We start from the raw sequence: 17,968 nt of genomic DNA on the forward strand, positions 1-17,968 counted from the left end.
TCTAGCGCCTTACCCACCACAACTAAGTGCCTAACCTGAACCTTTAACCCTAAAACCTAAAACTACCCTTAACCTAATTATAACCTTGTCCATAAAACAAAGTCTTGACCCTTAAACAGGCCTTTTAAAAGGGCCGGCTAAAATGTCCTCACTATACTCTCTTTTTGTCCTCACTTCGATGGTCTAAAACACACACACACACACATACACACACACACACACACACACACACACACACACACACACACACACACACACACACACACACACACACACACACACACACACACACACACACACACACACACACACACATATATAAATGACCGTGATGCAGAGATGGGAACATGTTTTCCATGTTTGCTAGGTGGAAATCCATTTATTTACGCTTGAGCCATTGTCTCATATCTTGAGGTTGTCACATGAATTTTAACATTACAGAACAATACATATTTCATCAAAATCCGGGTTTCATAATTATCTACACCAGGGGGTCTTCAACCTTTTTCAGGCCAAGGACCTACTTATTCAGGGTAGTGAAATTATTATTTTTTGAGGAGTGAAAAAAGACAGTGAGAGACAGAAGTATGATGTGTGTTTAGTGTATTGTGCTGTTGTTTAACAATACAGCAACTGTTTAGCTGATGAAACATCTTTCTAAAAGTCTCTCTTTTGACAAAATTTACTTGAAACAGAACTCTTGTTTTTTTTTTAAACATGACATATTTATATTTGTACTGCACATGCAATTGTAACATGCCATTGTAAGTACCAAAGCCTGATTTTCATCTGCAAAAAAAATAAATATGCTGTCTACCATGACTAACATCCATGTAGTACCATAGTCATGTATTTACATACTTCATGACGCTTACAATACACTGCCTTTATTATTGATGTACAGTACTTGAAATTAAAATTTCACATCAAGTTTCATTTTAATGTAGGAAGTTTAAAATGATCTTCTTAATTTTAGCTTTGGTTTAAGTACAATTTTGTATTGTATATATGTTGTATTTGTTTTCACAAAAAAATGTTTGAGATCAAACAATAATTGGCAGACACTCTGTGGTAGCAACTAACTTTTGAGATCTAGACCCAAAACATTATTGAAACTATGTGTTCTATTATTCATGTCAGTCCGTCTAACACCGAGGAGGAATGCTGAGATTTGGGCACAGCAGAGATGAATTCGACTCGCTGCATCACTGGAAATAGCCTTGAGACTCAGAAAGAGGACGTGAAATGTTGTGGAAAGCCCACTGCAGGATCCCATCTATAGGGCTCTGAATTCATCAAGACAAATATCCTGTTAGGCATCTCATATGAGGCTTCAGGGATATACAGTTTCCATTGCTCACTTGCATGTGTTAATTTATTTGTATACTGTTAAGAAGCATGACTTCACCTCCGCCATTATAGAGTCCATTTCATCTCTGTTGAACAGCTGCTCTGATGGTGTTAAGCCCTGATCACTCATGTGCTGACTCACCTGTTGGAATAAAAAGTACTGATAACATCTGTTAGGTTAGGAGACCCAAAAGTGTCACTTTAGTGAATACGAGATACCTGAAGACTCCTTGATGATGTTTCGCTTTCAGGGCCCCAACACCTGGAGCAATTCCTACATCTTGTCTTTCCACTGAAGAGACATTAGGGAAAGAGAGAGAGAGCTTCAAAGCATGATAGAATTCACAGTTATTCAATAATAAATAACAATAGCATTAGATCAGTACTTTGAGAAGTTGCAGAGGGCATGATAACTCTGCAGGCACTGAGGGCAGGTGATCAGCTCTCCCTGGATGAGATGACAAATTCCACAAGCCATCCTGATCCCAACCATTTGACCATCCGAAGACTAACAAAGATTAAATATAAAAATAGCTGAAATTGCCATCATCCTGCCACTCGTCAGAGATATATATGATTATAACGATTGGATTTATATGATTCAAATGACTGGAATCACATGAAGGTGGGTACATTTTGAGCTGAATAACGATAGTAAATATATTATTGTTGTTGTCTGCCACTTTAAATGCTTGAGCTCTTTAAAGTCGGGTGGCTTCTGATTGGCCGGCAATGTTTTTATCGGAAAAAAATCATTCTGAAAGTGATTCCGATGATCATTATTGTTGTAGTTGTGATGTGGACTTCCACAGTCTCATAGAATTAGAATGATTATTAAAACTTGCTTTTCACTTGCTGTGAACAGGCCTTAAATGTCAGTGTATCTCTCATTGAGTCACATGGGAGTGTTACCATGGGTGGAGCTGTGACTGTGGAGAGTGAAGTGGAGGACAGAGAGGAGAAGAAGGAGAAGTCCACAGCAGAGCTGGAGCTTGTCTCTGTCACTGGAGGGTGAATTGTAGACTAAAATAGCAGAAGAGAAGTTACTACTGCCATTAATAATAATCTTCCACCACTGCTCATCATATTGTACTTATATGTGTGACCAACTGTAATTCAAGTTCAATTAGTTATTGCAAATGGGAAATTTTGTTTTCAATCAATTTAATGGGAATCTTGTCATGTTTTACCGGCAAAGGGTTGTACGTCTTGTCCTTCGCTCTGTTGCTTTGGCATAACTGACAGCGCCATGTACCACTGAAAACAAACACATTTCTAAAACTAGTGAGAGATGCACATCTCAGTGGTTTCACACTATAATTATGATAAGGCTGCTTGTTTTAAACTTTTTTAATCAACATAAATTAGATGTGTGTTACATAAATTAGTTATTTAGGGTAAAAAAAAAATTCTTATTTTTATGTTATATTGTAGCATTTTTATTAAGTTTGATCATTGTAATATATTATTAATATGATACTATTAATATTAATTGTTTCAATAATAATATATTTCAATAATAGTACATAACATTTTAAGGATTTATAAATAATATTTCAGATTTTTTCTTAACATTAATTGTATCAATAATAATAATATATTCACTATGTAATCTTAAGTTATTAAGTTTTTTTTGGAAGTTTGCTGTGGCCCAACAGTGGGTTCTGGCCCCCTGGGGGACTGTTTATATTTAAACTGAAAATAAACAGTTTTAAGCATTTTGTGACATTTAAAAATAAGAAACATTATGATGTAAAATAAATAATAAATATTTCAGATTCTACACTATTTTGGGTCAATTATCAGATAAGTAAATTTGTGACACTGAAAATTCATTTAAAATTTGTGACATGAACTTAATTGAAACTCAGATTTTCTTGCTAATACTATCATTTGCAATTATAAAGTTAGACATTTTTCACTAGTGCTTTTAGACTGCTGGATTTTATTTATTGTACACAGTCTCATAATTGAGTTTTTTTTTTATTCATGCAGTTTATCAACACTGTTTTAAGTTTGACAGATAAAGACTAATGATGAGGTCAGCTCTAGGTTTGGTGGGGTCAGTGGCCTGTGTATCACATGACTGCTCTGTACCTGGGTATGGAGGCGAGGGGCGGCACCAGGCAGGTGAGGTGGAAGGCGCGAGGACACCCATCACAACAGATGAGCTCCCCACCATCTTTACACACTGCACACTCATCATCATTATGCTCCACCTGAACATATGCATCATAAACGTGATAAATAGTGAATTACCTACTGTACCCGGTTACACATGATGACAACTTATGCCTAAATAATATTTTTCATGTACGCTTTTTGTATCTGTACTTTTCCATGAATCTTGGTCACCTACATCCATGACTCTGGTGCTTGGCTCTCCCTGCTGGTGACTATAGTTTTGTGCAGGCTGTGCCTTGTGCACCCCAGCTGTCTCATCCAGTTTACCAGAAGAGTAGAATTCTCCTCCAACCTTGATGCATTTTTTGGCACCTCCTGCAGGAAAGTGCAAATGAGACATCTGTGCCGCCAAAGTGGACCGCCAAAGTGTTTACACTGCAAGGTTACACTATCAAAACACACGCTAAGAGCTAGCATTAGCTAAGTAAAGGCTTTAATCACAGTCTGGCAATAATGTATTAGTGTGCTGAGCTCACCAGACTCAATGACTTGCTGGATCAGAATCCCCTCTACTGTCCCGCAGCCAGTGGGATGCTCACTGGCAGATACAGCCACGGCCCTCTGGACTGAGGTAGATACAGCCTGGACCCCTGCGTTTTGAGTCATATTTATTCATGCGCAATCTCATTCATCTACTATAATATTTAGTCATCTAATGATACATTTACTCAAGCATTAGTGCTTACCGTTTCCCACTGAGACCTGAGAAAGTGCCGCACCATCTGTCTTCCTCATTGGCTTGCCTTTGCTTCCTGGAACAGTAGAGATATTAAGTTATCAGGACTGGCGTGCTTGAAACCAGAAGCATCAAATCATGCCCATTCAAACTGGAATGTGTCAAATTTATTGGTTGCGTTAAAGTCATGTTGGAAAGAAAAAATGCAAGGTGGGATTTTGTCCATTGAGAATTGCTTGAATGGTTATGGTTTTGGTTATGGTTTGATATTGCTGTGATCTCATGTGAGTGACAGTTTGTCCCGACCTCGCACCAGTAGACACCTCATCAGAAAAGAGGGGAAGTAATTTTCATTAAGGACTACAAGGGAACATTAATTTAAAAAATAACGAAATAAAAAAAATAATGATGATAAATGATTTATAATAAATACTGCAATATTCCATAAAAAATCAGAATTGTCCATTTTGATAATAATTTGATTTAGAGCACCTTTTTTTAAAGAATTTTTTTCTTCATCGAATGGTATTAAACTTGGTAAAGGTTTTGGCACTTGCTGTGTGAGCACAAAAAAAAAAAAGAAAAAACATGGACATGATTCAAACTGGTTAAATGGTCCTGAAAAAAAGTCACACGTGTACTATTCGTGATCAAAAATGACTGCATAGGAAATGATTGGGAGACGAATTTCACCTAGTGAAAACTTTTGGTACTGCGGCCAAATAAAATGAATTTTGACAACTGGAGACCTCTTTTATGTAACGATTTCAAATTGTTTTCTCATGTTTTTGCAAACAGACTTAAAAAAGGCATTGGTGAAATTATCAGTGAAACACAATCAGCTTTTATCAAAGGGAGAAGTATTCACAGTCATATTAGATTAGTCCTTGATGTGCTTGATCATAACTATCTAATTCCTCAGACAAGCTTACTTCTATTTCTAGACTTTTTCAAAGCGTTTGACACTCTTGAACACCCTTTTTTGTTTAAATCTTTAGAAATCTTGGCTTTGATCCTTTATTTTGTAGAGTAATATCTATGTCTTATAATGATATTTTCAATAGTGTTTCCCTTAATTTAGGTTCATCACCCAGAATCCAAATTATACGAGGAATCTGTCAGGGACTGTTTTAAGATCGTTTCTGATGAAATCGAACGGTTAAGATTGAAATTTGGACAAATGCTGCTGTCCCATGAATTTTCGGATTCTGTGTTAGCAGTGTTTAAACAGAAACAATTTCATTTTGAGGTGGATCCTTGTGGCTTTTGTTCTTCTTCTCCTGAAACACTTGATCACCTATTCTTCTACTGTGAGGTTACTTCTAAATTTTGGTTTGATAGCTGGTTGTTAGTAAAAACGGAAACAATTCCTCATATAACCCAACAATATGTGCTTTTTTTTAAGTGTGATTTAAATTCACCGCTTCTTTGATGTTGTAAATTTTGTTTTATTGATGGGTAAATATCATATTCATACTTGTAAATGGAAAAAAATGTAAACCCTCCTTTAATATATTTCTATGTGATTTTGTTAAAATGTTTCAAATGTTTCAAAAAACATAATAGAAAGTCTGAAACTCTGTTTCTCTCTTTCCAAATATTTACTATTTTAGTATATTTTTCTTTGATGTCTATATCGGCTACCTGTTTGTCTTCATCCTTGCTCCTCTTTCTCTTTCTCTTTTTTTGTCTTTTCATTTCTTCTCAAATTCAAATTGTGTTAGTCTCAATGGAAGTGTCTTACTTTGTTGATTGTTCCCTGTCTTATGTACATTCTGCATAGTTTTGAACGCAAAACCAGAACCGAGGTTTTGCTTGGGCGCGTCTGTCCAAATTTTTTTCTGTTACAAAAGACAGATTCTTCACTCAGTCTAGTTTTAAATGTTAGCCTTACGTTAACATTTACCTTTTGCTCGGCCAAACGGCAAGTTTTTGAGTAGCAGCATGAGAACAGGGAATCTGCATCAAACGCGAACAAATGTTTTTGCTTAAGGACTACAAAGAACAGCCTCTGATTTATAGAACAGAGATCAGGTGCAGTTTACCCTCAGTGAACAAAGCTGCTGATTTAAATCCAAATTATGTGTAACACCAATTGTCTTGACAACATTCATAATTCAATAGTAGGCTACAGTTCATAACATCACCTTAAGTGAGAACCTAAAATTGACTGGTTAATTGATTCGAGCATCATTAAACGCACTTCTCAACATTATTGGGCCTGTAAGTAGTACTAATAACATTGAAAATGGAAGCAGGTTTTATAATAAATAATAATCGGTTGCAATTTTGTTTGGTTAATCCATTAAACTAAATGAAAATTGCATTGACTATCAAATTACACAGTTGTAGGAAGAAGTGCAGGAATGACACCCCTTGTTGCGCCATTTTGGTATGACCTAAACCTGAGTGATAAGTTCCTGTGTGTGACGGTGTCCATTACCTGAGCTGGAGGTGATGGCTTTCTTTGTGTGGTGATGGGACCGGTGGGTCAGGTGTTTTTCGGCCACCCCTCTCTTTCTGCCTGACTGGCTGCGGACCCAGCGTGTCCCAGTGTGACTGCCCACCTGCTTTAACCCTGCCAAATGAGATTAGCATCACTTAAACTGTCATTATCCTCAAACAAAGTTATTGTATGTTTGCCAGGCCTGTGCACTATACCTTTGGGGAGGTTCATAAACAGGGTTTCCAGTTTTGGGTAACAATCCTTATTGTACTCTTTACAGAGATTGCTCCAGAAGGCCTGGAGGACAGTAGCGTCTTGGTCCAGTAGCAAAGTGAGCAGTGAGTAGACAGCTTTGTGGATCCCATCCTTTTTCTTTCGCTCTAAAGTCTCCTTATAAGTCGGTGATAGTATTAGTTTGCTGTTTTAGCATTTCAGGAACTAACTACGACTGTACAAACATCCGATTAAAACATTAAGACATTTTTCACATTACGCATGTTGACTTGAAATAGTGCTTTTGTATGAAAATGGTCACCCTCAGGATCTGTTCAGAGATGATGTCGTGATCCGCCAGCCCATACAGCAGTGGGAAAGGATCGTGGATTGCCATGGCGATCTCAGTCCTACATGCTCGTAGCTGTGAGCGCAGGTCAGACTCTCCGTAACCTTCCACCCTAGACATGCTTGCACATATGGAGTCCTGTAGTATAGACCACAACTAAACTCACACTGAACTTCTGGTCCTAATGTTCTGAGAGCACTAAATATTTGGATATTAATTTGAATCGATTCAATTATGTTTAATCGCATACATAGATAGTTCTTAAACAAATCAGGGAGGACCCCCTTATTGGATAAAGAGATGGAGAAGGGAGCCCTTGTTACATATTATAAATTGAAGTGTTGTATTTAAACTGACCAATAATTAATTTTAATACAGTTGGTTTTCTTATTTTAAAATGTCCTTGTTACAGTGTAAGTATACACTTAAATACTGAGTAATATTAATTAACTACATGTACTACATAATTAGGATTAGGGTTTGGTTTAGGATTACTTGCTTGTAATTATGCATTATTTACTAAAGTAATTACATGTAAGATGTGTAACAGGGACACTTTCAAAATTACATTTTTAATGTGTAGAGAAGATTGAAGTATACTTCAAAGTAATAAATGTTGTATTTTGGTTTAACCTTTCTATTTTTCTCAAAAAAAGAGAGATTAAACAGTACTTGTGAATACTGCGGCAGACCACAGACCCCTATCTTAATTAAATAATTAAAAACTATCAGTCATCATTCAACCTTTAGAAATAATGGTACATATAGAGTTTTTGCCTGACATTAAACACACTAAAAATGAACAAAGTACTTACAACAGATGCTGGTGATGAGGACTAGAGATACCTGTAATCTCCTAGCTGTAATCTCCTTTTATTTGGTGTGATGGGTGTCAGTGATTGACGTTCCTTATTTCTGGTGGATAAATGGCTCTTGTGCTCTTGGCCTCTAGGGGCCATTGATTCATAAGACCTTTAGTCCTGCTGTGATAAGTGGTGACGTTGAATTTCTATTTATAGTTAAAACACTAACTCGCACCTTGTAGGTTGTATAAAAATACCTGCCCCTCATTTGTTCGCATTTATGCTTATTTGTGCGGTATGACTTGGAAAGTCCACAGTTGGGCAAGAAACGATTTCTCAATCATGTGAGCCATCTACTTTTAGTCACCTGTCTCTCCTGAGGACTATAGTTTCCATGCCAAGGGGAATCCCAGTCTCTGTGCATTTCAATAAATGTACTGGATGTGGATTAGCCATTAAAGGGATAGTTCACCTAAAAAAAAAAAAAATTCTGACATTATTTACTCACCCTCTTTCTTCTGCTGAACACAAATTAAGATATTATGAAGAATGATTGTAACCAGACAGTTGACGGTAGCCATTGACTTCTATAGTATTTTTAAGTCAATGCGTGCTGTCAACTGTCTAGTTACAAACATTCTTCATAATATCTTCTTTTGTGTTCAGCAGAAGATAGAAACTCATACAGGTTTTGGAAGAACTTGAGGGTGACTAAATGATGACACAATTGTCACTTTTCGGAGAACTATACCTTTAATGCAGCGTTTGTAATGTTGTGTGGGAATTCTTAATGTCTTTGAGATTTTCCAACAAGGTAATGCTCCAAGTTATAATTGCTTTCAGCTTTTAATGATCCCTAGAACATAGCATTTGTCTTAAATTTTCATAAAATAGTGAGGACGGTGAATTTAGATTTATGAAAACAGAAATGAATTACAACTTTTTTATACAGCTGTTATAAAATCAATATCACACTCAGCATTGTAGCAGTAGACAGTATGGTATTAAGACATGGATTTTATTGATTTCTTTTTTCAGACAGATGTCATGCTCATAAATGTCCTTACAGAGTGAATAAAGAGCCAACTACACTGCTCTACACAACCCTACGGCAACAACTTTGACAGATTCAATCCGCTCACACTATCAGCAGCAACTTCCTGTTCTTACATACGACCTTCCGCTTGCATGGGACTATTCAGCAATTCTTCTCAACCACTGTGAGTTGGCTAGATGGTGTGAATACAACAATTTCATCACAGATCAACATCATAAATCCGTCAGTTTTCTGGTCACGCACAGTGACCTCCCTTCTATAACGTATGTGTTCTCAGGTAGCCATACAATGAAAGCTTTGCATTGTGATGCCACAATAACAGAAGGCACAACTAGTGTACAAAAAGTGAAAGATGACAAAGCAAACAAGAGGAAACGGAGGCTTGAGAAATGTGAATGCGAAAGATGACATACTCTGTGCACTGTTAATGCAAAACTCATTAACATTAGTCTCTCCCCATAGTTAATATCAGCGGCCCCTTTACTTATCCGAGAAGCTTAAGTCAAACCTAGTACCAACAATTCAGTCACAGTAATTCCTCATGTCCATTTTTGTTTGAATTAATAGAAGTATTGGCACCAGAAAGAAACTCGCACTAACATTAAATATATTATAAATACCCAATATATCCTAAATTAATCTCTATACAATCAGTGCATTTATGTAAACAATTCAAAATATAAAACAAAAAACAAATACATTAAATATTAAAGATACTATGTTTCCAGAGTTTTGTAAACAACTCACATTTCTTGAACGTACTGTTGCAATAACCAGAATGTCGTGAGTGGACTACAGGCGGGTTCATTCTCTCTCAGTGCGGTTTTAAAAAGGTCTTCACGATATAGGATTCTCAGAGATGAAAGTGTTTACCTGCAACATTACAACACGACATGTGCGGGAGACTGCAAGACCTTTACTACACAGATATATGAGGGATACGACAATCATTTGTCTGTTTCATCACTTTATGATGTGGTGAACCACACACTTCCTTGTCAGAACCCATAACAAAGTGCATGTATTTAAAATGAAAATCTGTTGTTTCCTAAGGCTCACCTCTCAATCGCCTTTCTCGCCCCAACCGAACAAATGACAATTATCTCATTCTTTTTAGTTCTAGTTGGCTGCAAAATAATAATAAAAAGATTATTAAAAAAAATTAAAAAATCAATGGGTTTAACAGGAATAATTGTATTCTTTCAGAAAAGATCCTCTTAATGAGTGAGTAAAACGGTATAAGGCAACAGCAAAATGCCCAAATTATAATTAATAGTTTACTACCAGTGTATGGCTACAGGTGAGACCGACAAAATAAGAGTGAAGCCCTTGTCATATTAAAAAAAGAAGAAAAAAACATTTGTACAGGTGAACATAAACCACGTTTAAATGATGGATGTTCACAATAATATAAATACTATATACAATACAGTACCGCCTGGTGGATCTGAAGTGTATACATGAAGCTAGCAGAAAAATCCATTGGTTCTTTGCAACAGTGCCACAGCACTTTAAAGGTTAGCCAGGTTAGTACGCACACCTCTCATGGAGGCTGGTACTGGATTAGCATGTAGGATGTATACACAGACCCACACTAAGACTTTGAACAGAACCTCTCTCTTTTGTCTTTTTTTCGTTAAGTTCTTCGTTTCATTACTATTGATGTGAATGGACCAAAGGACATGACAGATTCTAAAAGTTGTCTTACATGCATGCTATGGACGAAAGACAGTTACTCTGCCATCCGTCTTGAATCTTAAACTCGTTTTTTTTTTTGTGAAGGCATCATTTAGTGCTTTTTGTAATGTACAAAAATACAAAACATAACAACCGATAATCCACTCTGAATGTTTTTGTCCAAAGATGGTACACATGCCACTTCCTGTCCTATATGAATCTGTTAGCTAGTCACTTTGAATTACCTATGATATTATTTTGGCAATTGAACAGACAGTGCAGATTTTTTTTTGTTCTTGCAACTGAGGAGTATAATTTTAGACCCATTCAGATAGATGTAAAAAGCCTATATCCGATCATAAAGTTCAACAGGACGTGGACCCATAGGAAGCAACAGAACAAGCGTGTGGTGTTAATGAAGGTCCGAACCGCTTTCTACTAACAGGAGCAACCGCTTTCAGTGGCCGGAGGATCCGGCTGTTTGTCCAGCTTAATGTCGATCACTGGGAGGGGGATGTGTGTCAAGGAAAACAAGGAAATGGTGTTAAGTAGCTTTCCTCTACACACTGTGCAAAAATATTATTAGAGTACGTTTTACAAGAAATTACTATTTTATTCTTTCTACTTAGAAATTGCAAACAACACTATGTATTAAATGTGAAAGTTTTATGTAATCGGTTAAGTGAAATTTACTAACAATTTCTGTGTGAAAATTGTATCAAAGTAAATCCTACACCAAATTTATTTCAGTATAAACTATTATTGTTATCTCTCATTAAATGTGTCTTCTCTATAAATCTATATTTACTTCCATAAATTAAAAATTAAAAGAAAACAATATATAGTGAATATTGATTTTATCATGTCAAGTTGGTGTTATTGGAAAAAGAGCCAGGCAGTATATATATATATAAAGAGGGAGCAAGCTATTTCATTTTAGATTTTAGATTACATAGACAATTTAAAAAAAAAAAATTATATATGTGCGCCTCTACAATAAATAATCCACTAAAAGATGAGGAAATTTCATATTGACTGACTAGAATTGTTACTTGAGTGAATTGTGTCATTTTAGTTTCACTAGCGGAAATGTAATGAATAAATAATGATTTGTTTTCAGTTTTCTGAACACTCAGTCCATCTTCCATTGGTCGAACCAACAGACAGTCCCGCCCCAAACTCACAGTATTGGTTGGGACACTGTTGCAGTGTTTGGATGGACAGGATGCTTAAAGAAACATTTTGATTGCACCACAAAGCCAAGGGTTTATACTTTCCAGGGAAATCAACCTAAAAATGGCATATTCATTTGGTTTACTTGTTTTGTCTCTGGGACACATCCTCAAAAACAACACATATCACCTTTAAATGTCACGCATTAAAGGATACTTCCTTCTTTGTTATTATCATCCAAGCTCTCCATTCCGGGCAAAGCAGCAGCCACTCGCCGAAACAACTGTTAAACCAAACAGAAAGAGAATGAAATCAGACAAAGATTTTTTTCCAGAGCCGATTGGTATAGCTAAAGCCCTTTGGGCAACAAATCAGTGGCTAAATCAAATCTTTTTAGAGCTTTCCATGTGTCATGTTACAGGGCATGAGCTCAATTAAATTACTCGATTGGATCAAGTCCATTTTCCTTTGTAGTGCTCTGAGACTCACCTGTTTAACATTGCTGCCAGTCTTTGCACTAGTCTCGATAAACATCACATTCAGCTCTTTGGCCCGCTGCTCCCCCTCCTCTATAGTTATTTGCCTATCAGAGCAAATGCCATCATAATGCATTACAATTAAAGTAAATTAAACTGATAATTTTGAGTCAATTAATTGAATACATTTAAAAGAAAAAAAAATGAAAATGGATACGGTAGTGACACTTACAAATAAAGAATTCAAGCACACAAAAATGTTTTATTAAATGTTAATATTACAGCTGGGTTAAAAATATTGATTTCACGATTTTAATTGATTCTCATTTTGAAAAACTTAAATTCCATGTATCGATCTTTCAGTCTATGCTGTTTTCAGCTGATGGATGAACAAAGCTTTGCAGCATGCCTCCTATCCAATAAATCAAAATCATATTTTAGCTTTGTTACTTCTGAAGTAAGTCTCAGCTTCAATTATAAAATTCTGTCAATTATGATTCAAACAATAAATACCGTTTTGGCACTTTTAAATGTGGCGTGACAGATCGCTGTAGCGTCTCAGTTCAAGTAAAGCAGCAGCGCGAAGTGCACATTAATGTATTTCCTCTTGTAATGTAACCTCTTTTTTCCCGCTTTACTACTATTTACAGCACAAAATAAACATGAATGAACATCAGAATGTATGTTGAAAAATACAGTACCACTTATCGAAATCCATATCGTCACATATAATCGCTTAATCAGCGTTTCAACCACGCGGAAAGATGTCAATAAAACGGCTTTTAAACAATATGTCACGTAATCTTTCATTTACCTCAGAAAAGCCATTCAAAACTAGTCAGCTAGAAAAATGAATTCTTGCCATGTACTGTACCTGATAGGCCTGAATTCATTGATATCGAAATAATCGAATTGAACTGAATCGAATCGCAAGATTGTGAATTGAAATTGAATCGAATTGAATCGTGAAATTTGTCAATGCCCATCCCTTGTTAATATCATCAATGACTCCACCTCTTTTCCTCTAGGTCTGTTTTGTTGCCGACCAGCATGATAATGACATCACTTCCCCTCTCTGTTCTGACATCATCAATCCATTTGGAGGTTAGCTGGAATGAATTGACATCTGGAGCAAGAGAAGAAAAAATCTCAGTCTAATTGGACTATCAAGTTGTTTTGTTAAATGCCTTTTGCAACATGGCAACATAAAAGCAGTTGCTTTTACATATATCATTTAATTGCTCAAAGTGTGTATGAGTGCGTGCGTGTGTGTGTCTCACTTGTAATATCATACACCACCACAGCCACTGTGGAGTCTCTAATGTAGCTCGGGATAAGACTCCTAAACCGCTCCTGCCCTGCAGTGTCCCATAGCTGTAACCTCACCTGCAAAAAAAGATACAATACATACTTGTAGAAATAATTATATATTTGGATAACTGCACTAATGTATATATTATATATATAAATATATAGTTTCAAAGCTTCTTACAGTTCGGTCCTCCAGATACATGGTTTTTGATAAAAAGTCAATTCCAATAGTTGCCTGTAATGACAATAAGATTCAAAGTAAGATACAAAATAACATAGACATCTGAAAAACTCTTTGTAAACTTCTACATTAATGTATGCACACACACAAAAAAGATAGTTTACCTGATAAGTGTTGTCAAAACTGTCATACATAAACCTTGTTATCAGCGATGTTTTCCCAACTGTAACATAAAACAACAAAACAGGATAATGTTCAGATTTTGATGAATCACACACAAACAGTAATTAATGGCTTGTTTGTCCTGACATAACCCTATTCACTGTGTTTTCACTAATTGAATTACACTGCCATATGCTGAAACAAAGCACTGTCTTAACCTCCGTCCTTCAAATGACAGTGCATTTCTTAAGGATTACACAGACAGCAGTCATTTGGACTTCACTGTTATTTAGAGTTACAACAACGACATGAAAAATAGCTTGAAAAATGCGGCAGAATTCCTGAGTACATATTTCATACACTACAGGACTGCTTTTTTCAGGCCAGACTGGTCAGGCGTGTTAGTCAGGCTGAGCTGAGATCCTAAAATCATCAAACAGCACAATGGCAATAGTTATCCTGGAGCTCATAGAACAAGGCGGAATAATAGTCCTATTCTTCTGTGGCTTTAGAATAAGGGTTGTTCTGCTTATATCTTGAAACAAGATCAATCAAATCTGACCAATAGTTATATTCAGGACCATGGACAGCAGAAGACAAGTGGTCTTCTGAAGTTAAACAGATAATTCGCCAAAACCATGTCATCCTTTTCTCAATCTCATGTTGCTCAAAACCTGTATGACTTCCTTTTCACTTTCGTCACTATTCACTTTCATTATATGGGAAAAAGGTGAGTGGAGACTGAGAGTGTCATTTTTCTTAATATCTCCTTTTGTGTCCCACAGAAAAAAAGGAAAGGTCTAACAACATAAAGGTGAGTAAATTATGAGAGCTTTTTCATTTAGTTGGCATAACATCCTGGGGGAAAAAACATTGTAGCCGGTGTGGTAATATCTATCAACATATCCAGGCTGCAATGTATTGATTCTCATAGATAAGTATACAGACAGTCGTCTCTAAAAATTTTGATTAAAACCAAATCACTTATCGCAAACCTAATGCTCTTTCATACAGTATATAGGGCCCTCTGTCTGACTGGCTGTCCATTTTCTCCATAGAACAGTGAATGACGAAGACATTACCAGGAGCTATAAGCATAACTGGATAATGTATGGCAAATAAATGCATACTCATGACAAAAAAATATCTCAAGAACACATGAACTTTACATGTTCAGTGTTATTATTTGCAATGTTTGGATGTTCAGTCATCAATTGACAGACATGATCTCAAATGCCCGTCTGATCACGTCTTCACAAACACCAACAGTGACACTGAGAAGACCATCATCCAGCCAAAATAATAAACCACGATATCTATTCCTGTTTTATAGGCTGATCGTATGACTGCTCATAAAACGATGCATGAGGTTTTTATCTTTGCTCTGCTGAAGAATCCCACAGACACCGACTGCCAACCTGGGTGTGTCTCCTGTAGACACACGGGAAATCCAAAGCTTCTGCGCCTTTCTGTTTCATGACATTTTCAATCAGTGGATGTTTACAGGGACATCTATACAAATAAGGCGATTTATATTTCTTTCGAATGAAATATTTCATATCATTGTTTTGAGCGATTTAGACTGCGCTTGGATAGCGATCAATAATATAAGCAGAGCTTCTGCCTCCAATGGATAATGCAAGTGACAATCATTAACAGTTGTTCAAATAACGATTATATTACGTTATATTCACAGGTGGACGTTTAGTAGTTTAATGACGCTGCATAGCTATACGTTTTCATGACTAATCAAAAATTAAACATATGCAACCGACTTGTTTGACAGGGAATCGATATATATATATATATATCGTTTGAAATAACACCAAAAACAAGCATATACACAAAAGAATCAACAACACACTAATGCACTTCATGCATGTGCTGAGAGGTTAATGGGTTCGTGTCTAAACCCAGTCGTGGCAAACCCAAAGACTCACCGCTTTGCTCCCCAAGAAAAACAAGTTTGAATTTCCGTAAAGGGTTCCCAAAGTCACTTCCCATGGACATGATTGCTTTAATGGCCCAGTTGTTATGGATTAATATGTACAGGTGATACCAGTCTTGCGAGAATGCAGATGGATAATCTTCGGTCGCGAATCGATGGATATTGCAGTACTGCTCCGCGATGTCAATTCTCCAGCCCTGTGCGCATGCGCAGTGGCGGCGATACGCCCGTCTGATATCACTGTGTGTTTACGGAAACGTCCCCGTAAACTCTCCTCGCACACCAAACCGCAGGGCCGTGCATCCGTTCAGCAATGTTTGCATCCGCATCTCTAAGCGCAACGCATAATTGTATACTTTTTATGCCATTTTTGTTTGTCTTTTGCAGTCACTCGACGAAGACTGCATTAAGAAGCTGTCTCTATGTGTTCAAGTTGAATAATTTGAATGGAAGGAGTCAAACAAACAGTTGTAAGCTTTGTCTGTGTGCACATTACAATGTAAAAGTTGTTGTAACATTATGTGACATCAATAGGAGATATTCAAAATATGAAACATTATACCTGGTAATTTATACAGTAGCTAATAAACTAACTAATAAAGTAACTAATATAGTACAAGCAATTAAATAAAGAGAATATGACTTTTGGATATGATTGTTGAACAAAAACAGGAAAATTAATGGAGAGAGGGACATAGGCTGATTCAAACCAGGATCCCCATAATGAGTATCATGTGTAGGTTTGCCATAGGTCCATAATACATGAGTTAATACATTTTGTTTTGACGTCAAAGACAAAACTGCAAACAGTAAAATATGCAAATTATATCACCAAACATGCTTTTTTTGACCTTTCATAAATCTTTCTTTTCCAGTACATTCTAATCTGAAGAGATGAAAAATTAGGGAGCAAAGTTTTAAAGTAGAGACATATTTGATGATGTGTTTTTTTTTTCAGCAGATAAAAAAACAAAATGGAAACCCTTACAGAAATCTCTTGCAAAAGTGGAGGATGATTTTAAAATGTATCCAAATTAAATTAAAGACTGTGCCTAATATTAGAGCGATATAAGAGATCGTTACTGTGTCTTGGAAACGTCAATGCATGTTATGTATACCCTGACAAGTCTGTTTGTCTGCATTTTTCTTCATTATCTACAGCCCTGGGGCTAAAAAACTAGATTAGAAAACTAGGTTATATTTTTACTGGAGATAACGTTGACAAACATCACTCAGAATGTATAAAATGACTCTTAGTAGTTTTATGTTATACTGAACAATGCACATCCATATCCATAACAACATAAGGTGGGTGTGGAAGTCTGTATATTGTCATTTATGCAAACCAGGTACTGTATAAAATTAGCCTACGTTCTATTAAATAGAAATAGCATGTATATGTAACTCATATGAAATAGAATTGAATTATCAAATCATTAATATTTTGATGAGGAAATGAGTGCTTGAAACATAATGTTGATATATAGCCAATTAAAGCATATTGTGAGAAGACAGTATATGTTCAAATTTGTGATTTTCTATATCGGTGTTGTACTGTTATCAAGGTAAGAGAGCTTGAATTGCCATGAAGTAAATGGTTTCTTCAGTTGAGTAGTTGTTACTTTGATGTCAAGCAGAGGCATGGTGTTTAAGCTAGCAGATTAAAATTAGCATGCCACAGCAAAAATCATTTCCTTAAACTGAGTTAAGGTTTCCTTTCAAATGATGTTATAATACACACAACATTTCTTGCTTTATAAAATGTATTGAGTGATTTGTTGCTTCTATGTACAGTAGATGTGTTATCTTAGGTGTATGCTCAGTGTTCTTCGGGTTAGTGTAGTATACTGTGTAGCACTGCTGTTATATAATGAGTGTTACACTCCATCTTATACATGTTTCACCACTCTCTCAGGGCGGTCTGAACATCCCTGCTGAGCACACACACATTTCACCCATTGC

The 17,968-nt window shown here is 36.2% G+C and overlaps 2 protein-coding genes across 2 annotated transcripts; both read right to left on the reverse strand.

The window, feature by feature from the left end:
- Positions 1 to 359: 359 nt before the first annotated feature.
- Positions 360 to 8,205, reverse strand: aire (autoimmune regulator). Its single transcript, XM_077227317.1, has 14 exons — positions 8,034 to 8,205; positions 7,192 to 7,356; positions 6,872 to 7,046; positions 6,654 to 6,788; positions 4,221 to 4,286; positions 4,011 to 4,124; positions 3,710 to 3,849; positions 3,448 to 3,569; positions 2,541 to 2,607; positions 2,263 to 2,373; positions 1,737 to 1,858; positions 1,570 to 1,642; positions 1,409 to 1,492; positions 360 to 1,286 (listed from the first exon to the last, which is right to left on the reverse strand). The coding sequence occupies exons 2-14, from the start codon at positions 7,336 to 7,338 to the stop codon at positions 1,206 to 1,208; spliced, it is 1,437 nt and encodes a 478-aa protein (XP_077083432.1). The 5' UTR covers positions 7,339 to 7,356; positions 8,034 to 8,205; the 3' UTR covers positions 360 to 1,205.
- An 815-nt stretch (positions 8,206 to 9,020) lies between these two features.
- On the reverse strand, positions 9,021 to 16,242 carry rab6bb (RAB6B, member RAS oncogene family b). The gene is made up of 8 exons (XM_077226118.1): positions 15,999 to 16,242; positions 14,061 to 14,119; positions 13,897 to 13,950; positions 13,685 to 13,790; positions 13,419 to 13,530; positions 12,418 to 12,511; positions 12,145 to 12,211; positions 9,021 to 11,258 (listed from the first exon to the last, which is right to left on the reverse strand). The coding sequence occupies exons 1-8, from the start codon at positions 16,066 to 16,068 to the stop codon at positions 11,194 to 11,196; spliced, it is 627 nt and encodes a 208-aa protein (XP_077082233.1). The 5' UTR covers positions 16,069 to 16,242; the 3' UTR covers positions 9,021 to 11,193.
- Positions 16,243 to 17,968: the final 1,726 nt, after the last annotated feature.

Source organism: Siphateles boraxobius, unplaced genomic scaffold, assembly GCF_051911475.1.
Source record: "Siphateles boraxobius isolate OS27281-9 unplaced genomic scaffold, OSU_SipBor_1 1, whole genome shotgun sequence".
NCBI classification, from domain to species: domain Eukaryota; kingdom Metazoa; phylum Chordata; class Actinopteri; order Cypriniformes; family Leuciscidae; genus Siphateles; species Siphateles boraxobius.

Coding starts and splice junctions, on each gene's coding strand:
- aire (XM_077227317.1), bottom strand. CDS start 7,338: ATGTCTAGGGTGGAAGGTTACGGAGAGTCTGACCTGCGCTCACAGCTA. Junction 3,570..3,709: donor CAAGCACCAGAGTCATGGAT/GTAGGTGACCAA, acceptor GCATATGTTCAG/GTGGAGCATAATGATGATGA. Junction 2,374..2,540: donor AGACGTACAACCCTTTGCCG/GTAAAACATGAC, acceptor CTGCTATTTTAG/TCTACAATTCACCCTCCAGT.
- rab6bb (XM_077226118.1), bottom strand. CDS start 16,068: ATGTCCATGGGAAGTGACTTTGGGAACCCTTTACGGAAATTCAAACTT. Junction 13,951..14,060: donor GTTTTGACAACACTTATCAG/GTAAACTATCTT, acceptor TTGTCATTACAG/GCAACTATTGGAATTGACTT. Junction 13,531..13,684: donor GGTGGTGTATGATATTACAA/GTGAGACACACA, acceptor CTCTTGCTCCAG/ATGTCAATTCATTCCAGCTA.